This window comes from Eptatretus burgeri, chromosome 11, assembly GCF_056783735.1.
Source record: "Eptatretus burgeri isolate ZD-2024b chromosome 11, Ebu_testis_v1, whole genome shotgun sequence".
Taxonomy (NCBI): domain Eukaryota; kingdom Metazoa; phylum Chordata; class Myxini; order Myxiniformes; family Myxinidae; genus Eptatretus; species Eptatretus burgeri.
In genome coordinates, this window is record NC_140971.1 from 82221059 (window position 1) to 82225430 (window position 4372).

General features: G+C 43.3%; 1 protein-coding gene across 1 annotated transcript; it reads right to left on the reverse strand.

Annotated features, from left to right (window-relative positions):
- Nucleotides 1–623: 623 nt before the first annotated feature.
- LOC147017493 (uncharacterized) lies at nt 624–3457 on the reverse strand. Its single transcript, XM_085847938.1, has 2 exons — nt 2463–3457; nt 624–2037 (listed from the first exon to the last, which is right to left on the reverse strand). Exons 1-2 carry the CDS (start codon nt 2513–2515, stop codon nt 834–836), a joined length of 1257 nt encoding a protein of 418 aa, XP_085704064.1. The 5' UTR covers nt 2516–3457; the 3' UTR covers nt 624–833.
- Nucleotides 3458–4372: the final 915 nt, after the last annotated feature.

Sequence of the window (4372 nt, forward strand, 5' to 3'; positions counted from 1 at the left end):
TCATGGTCCTTCTAGCCGGATTACCGAATGGCTAGAACTGAGGAAATCAGGACAAGAACATACTATCATACATAATACTATCAAGAACATACATAATAATTGATAGGTCACATGGTTTGACAGCCATATTGGATTGAAGAAAAATATTAAATAATGTTTTCTCTGGAACCGCTTAATCAATTGCTGTGAAACTTCATAATTATGATCTGGTAGTGATAGTCAGGCAGCATCTTGCACAAAATAAAGTCCCGTGGGATTTTTGGTATGAAAGCAAACCACCATCAAGTGGACCCTAATGACTAATAAAAAGCTTGGTGGCACTCTGGGAAATGGTGCGGACGTGTATTTTGAGCACATTTAACATTTTTTGAAGAATGACTATTTTACGCCGCTTAAAAAGTGACATAATGTCACCCTGACCCCTCCATATACCACCAATTTTGTCATATTTGGTATCAAATTGACCGGCATGAACCTCTGCATACTCATAGGTCATTTATTCGTCAATATATGAGCCATATCATGAATAAGTCACACGAAAATCAAAATTTTGACCATATTTCGACTTCGGTTTCACCATTCGCAGTTCACCAAAATACCTTTTTCTCAACATTGTGCTCACCAATCTGCTAATGAATAGTATTGCAATGTACCTATGTTATCACTAGTTCTTTTGATATTTTCTACATATCATTCACTTGATAATTCAATGAGATATACCTCAAAATGTAACCCTACCCCTGAGTTCATACGTATGCATAAGTCCCATGGCAGTCAGCTCTCATCCAAAAAGCTCGTCGCTGTCATCATCGTTATCGTGTTCATCTGGTACTTCATCCTTGTCGTCGTCGGTTGAGTGGTGCGAGTTTTCGCAGTTGTCTTCCAGACTGGAACATCCACACATGTCTGTGCACTCGAGTCCTGCTTTCACGAGTCCTCCTGGTGCATCGTGCTGTTTGACATCTCAACTGGGAACAGTTGCATTTCACGAAATGAATAACAGACTTTGGTGCTGGGAGTTGAGTGGTCATGACTGGAACCCATTTTGCCTCCTCAAGTTTCCAGCCATAGTTTTGTGGTGATGGAATCTGTGGATTTGGTGTCGTGTCGTTGAACCACACGATGGCTTGGAAGTGGGCACGACTGATGGCTTGTTCGAGGGCATCACGTGTTGGAGGGAGTTTCTCGGACTGGGATTGTTTCTGTGAAAACATCCACCATCTGAGCTTGTCTATCTTGGTGAGCAGTGTTTGAGGGGCATACATTGAGCAGATGAACGTTTCGATGGAGTTCAGTGTGTCAGTACTCGAGTGTGATGGTGTTCCCAGGGATCCAAGTGCAGTAATGACCTCATCACTGGCATGTTGGAAAGCCTTCCAGAAAGCCATTTTGCCTTTTCCGGCGAAACTTCCGGTGTTGTCTGCTCCACTCAGAGCATGGAGTCCCGGTAAAGCTGCTACTTGAATCGGTCGCAGAGATCGGTAAATCATTTGGAGGGGAACAGTGCGGCGCTTTTTTCCTGTCCCTGTAACAAAAGTTGTGTTCCTGCATAAGACTGGATACCACCGAAGTGCCAGAATGAAGACATCGGTGTCTGGGGAGTGGATGGCAATACTGGATGCACCATGACTGGTTGCATCGACAGCGTGCAAGAGGAGCTTAGTGTCTGCTTCCTCTTGGTCACTTTGGAGGTATGCCATGTTTGTATGAGTTGCTTTACACTGTGATCCCCATGCCACGACCATGTGCTTCCCCATGGCATTTGCTCTTTCCAACATCTTCTCAGCAAGATAACCAGTTAATGCCATCTTCGTCTTCACACTCGCCAGTAATTGCTTCATCGACACCTTGGCTATGTTTGTAGTGTCTGTGATGTGATAGGATACCACGGGCTGGCTGCCTTGCTGTCTATCACGAGTGGCTGTCTTCAAAGAAAAGGAAACATCATAGCGGTCAAAAACCAAGTGAATTTCATCACCCTTCCTGTATTTCTGCAAGATCCGTGTCGTAAAGTGCTCTGCTTGCTCTCTGCAGTTCCTGATGTGGTCTGGCTTGTCCAGAGATTGCAGTTCTGCCATGGCATCCAATAGAACCACTTCCAGGAGAGACGAGTCGTCATCCTGCTCTGTTCTTGTACTGTCTTGAACTGATGGCATGATGACTTCAGACATGGAAGTGTCCTCCGCAAAATCGACATTGTCGACTTCAAAGAACAAGTATCTTCCCATCACAACATCTGGGGGCATGTAAAGGCCATCGTTTATTGCCATTCTCTGAAGTACGGTAGATGCTATCTGCCCTTCTATTCTGAGTAATCTGTTGTACTCCACAGACACTCTGAACTTATGTTGCATATCAACAACTTTTTTGCTCCTGGTGGCTTGCCTCATGGCTCTTCCGATAGCCAGTTGCTGTGGCATCTCGTGTGTCATTTTGAAGGTCTTCGTTACCTTGTTTACAACTTGTTGTGGTGACAAGTACTTCGCCACAGTACTTTGTGCCAGACTGACGGCATGCTTGTTGACGACGAAGTATTCCTTGTCTGTTGACAATGTTGTGTTTGGGCCCTGGATTAACCATCTATAAAATATGTAGAGTTCTTCTGGAACATGCTCGCTCGTAGAGTCAGATAAGTTTCCAGTGAATGTCCATTTGTCGGCCTTGTGTATCGCTCTCCTCAAAATTGAAGATGCTTTGTATAGCACCCTCATGTCCGATTCCATCCCCATCTCTGTTTCCTCCATCCGGTTAATGGCTTCATCCCTGGTAGTTTTGATTGTCCAACGTTCTGGCTCATTGATGCGCTTCGGTTTGTTGAACTCTATACTGGGTATTTCGTTCTGCAGCAGTTGCTTGATTACCTTGCGGGGGCATTCTGGATGGGTCACGTTGTTAGCAGATCTTATTGCAGTGAAAGTGTCTTGTAGTTCACCCATGTTGAGGATCTTTCCATCCAACATCATGCCTTCTGCTGGGCTCAGGAACTCAATTTCTGCTGCAACTTCAACTACATTACTGGCTTGAGGAACTTGTGATGATTTCTTGACACGCCAAACATTTGTTCCATGAATTGCTCAACATCGCTTGTGGTATTTAACATCGATGGCATGTGCGTCTGTGGGGTTTATTGAAATACTGAGCTTCACACGAAGCTGTTCGTCTCCACTTTTTGCAATGGCTTCCTTAAGAGAAACTCTTGCATTTCCAGCGGCGAGTAGATGTCGTGAATTAGTACGCGTTGCTCCAAGATCACAGAAGAAACACAGGCCACTCTTGTATGGGGTTGAATGAGAGCGTTTAAATGTAGTTGAGGCCTGAGAGGATTTTTCATCATGGATTCCTTTGGATGATAATCGTTTCTCGTAGTGTCCTTTTGCTCTGTTGAGCATTCCAGCATGGACAGTATTCTGCTGACATTTCCTGTGCCATGACGCAGATTTTTCCTGCAGGTCCTGGCTGGAGACATTTCCAAGTCGCCGGCTGATTTTGGGATAGTCTCTGTCACCGTATTTAGCTCGCTCTCTGATACAGAGTAATATCTTCTCATAAGCACTGGGACTCTGAACTAATGTTGCGGCACTTTTCGTTTGGCAAATAATACACAAGGAATAATCAGTGTCTACTCTCGCAACTTTCTCCGGAGGAAATACAGTTTTTGTGGCTGACTCCATTTCGATGTTTACAAGGTGATGTATTAGAATGTGGAAGCATTTGTTAGCAATAGCAGAATACGCAATAAGCCATCACTGGGTACAAGAGAGGGATAGTATGCTGGAGTTCCAATCTAGTGTCTACAAACTACCGATGACCCTTTCTGTTCTTGTCAGTTGTTCTGCTGCATCTGAAAAACATAACAGTGAAAAACATAAAAGTATGTTTTTATGCAGAATCAGCTATATTGCATTGAATGTATCATCTTGTGGCTCTTCAGCAGCATCACATCTGAAAGAGAGAAATGCTTATATTAGTGGATACCATGGTTACTATAGTCCTATGGGAAGACTACCTCAACCCAATCATCCACAGTAGGATTTGTGGCATGTGTTTACAAAATCATGCATCCAAATTTACAGATGTCGGAAAGAGTAACCTTCCGATTCATTAGGGGGTAGGGTTACATTTTGAGGTATATCTCGTTGAATTATCAAGTGAATGATATGTATAAAATACCAAAAGAACTAGTGATAACATAGGTACGTTGCAATACTATTCATTAGCAGATTAGTGAGCACAATGTTGAGAAAAAGGTATTTTGGTGAACTGCGAACGGTGAAACCGAAGTCGAAATATGGTCAAAATTTTGATTTTTGTGTGATTTATTCATGATATGGCTCATATATTGACGAATAAATGACCTATGAGTATGCAGAGG

What these genes read in the sequence shown, in the direction of transcription:
- LOC147017493 (XM_085847938.1), bottom strand. Translation starts at nt 2,515, where the DNA reads ATGCCGTCAGTCTGGCACAAAGTACTGTGGCGAAGTACTTGTCACCAC. An exon ending in AGTACTTGTCACCACAACAA is followed by an intron (nt 2,038 to 2,462) that starts GTTGTAAACAAG and finishes AGACCACATCAG; the next exon opens with GAACTGCAGAGAGCAAGCAG.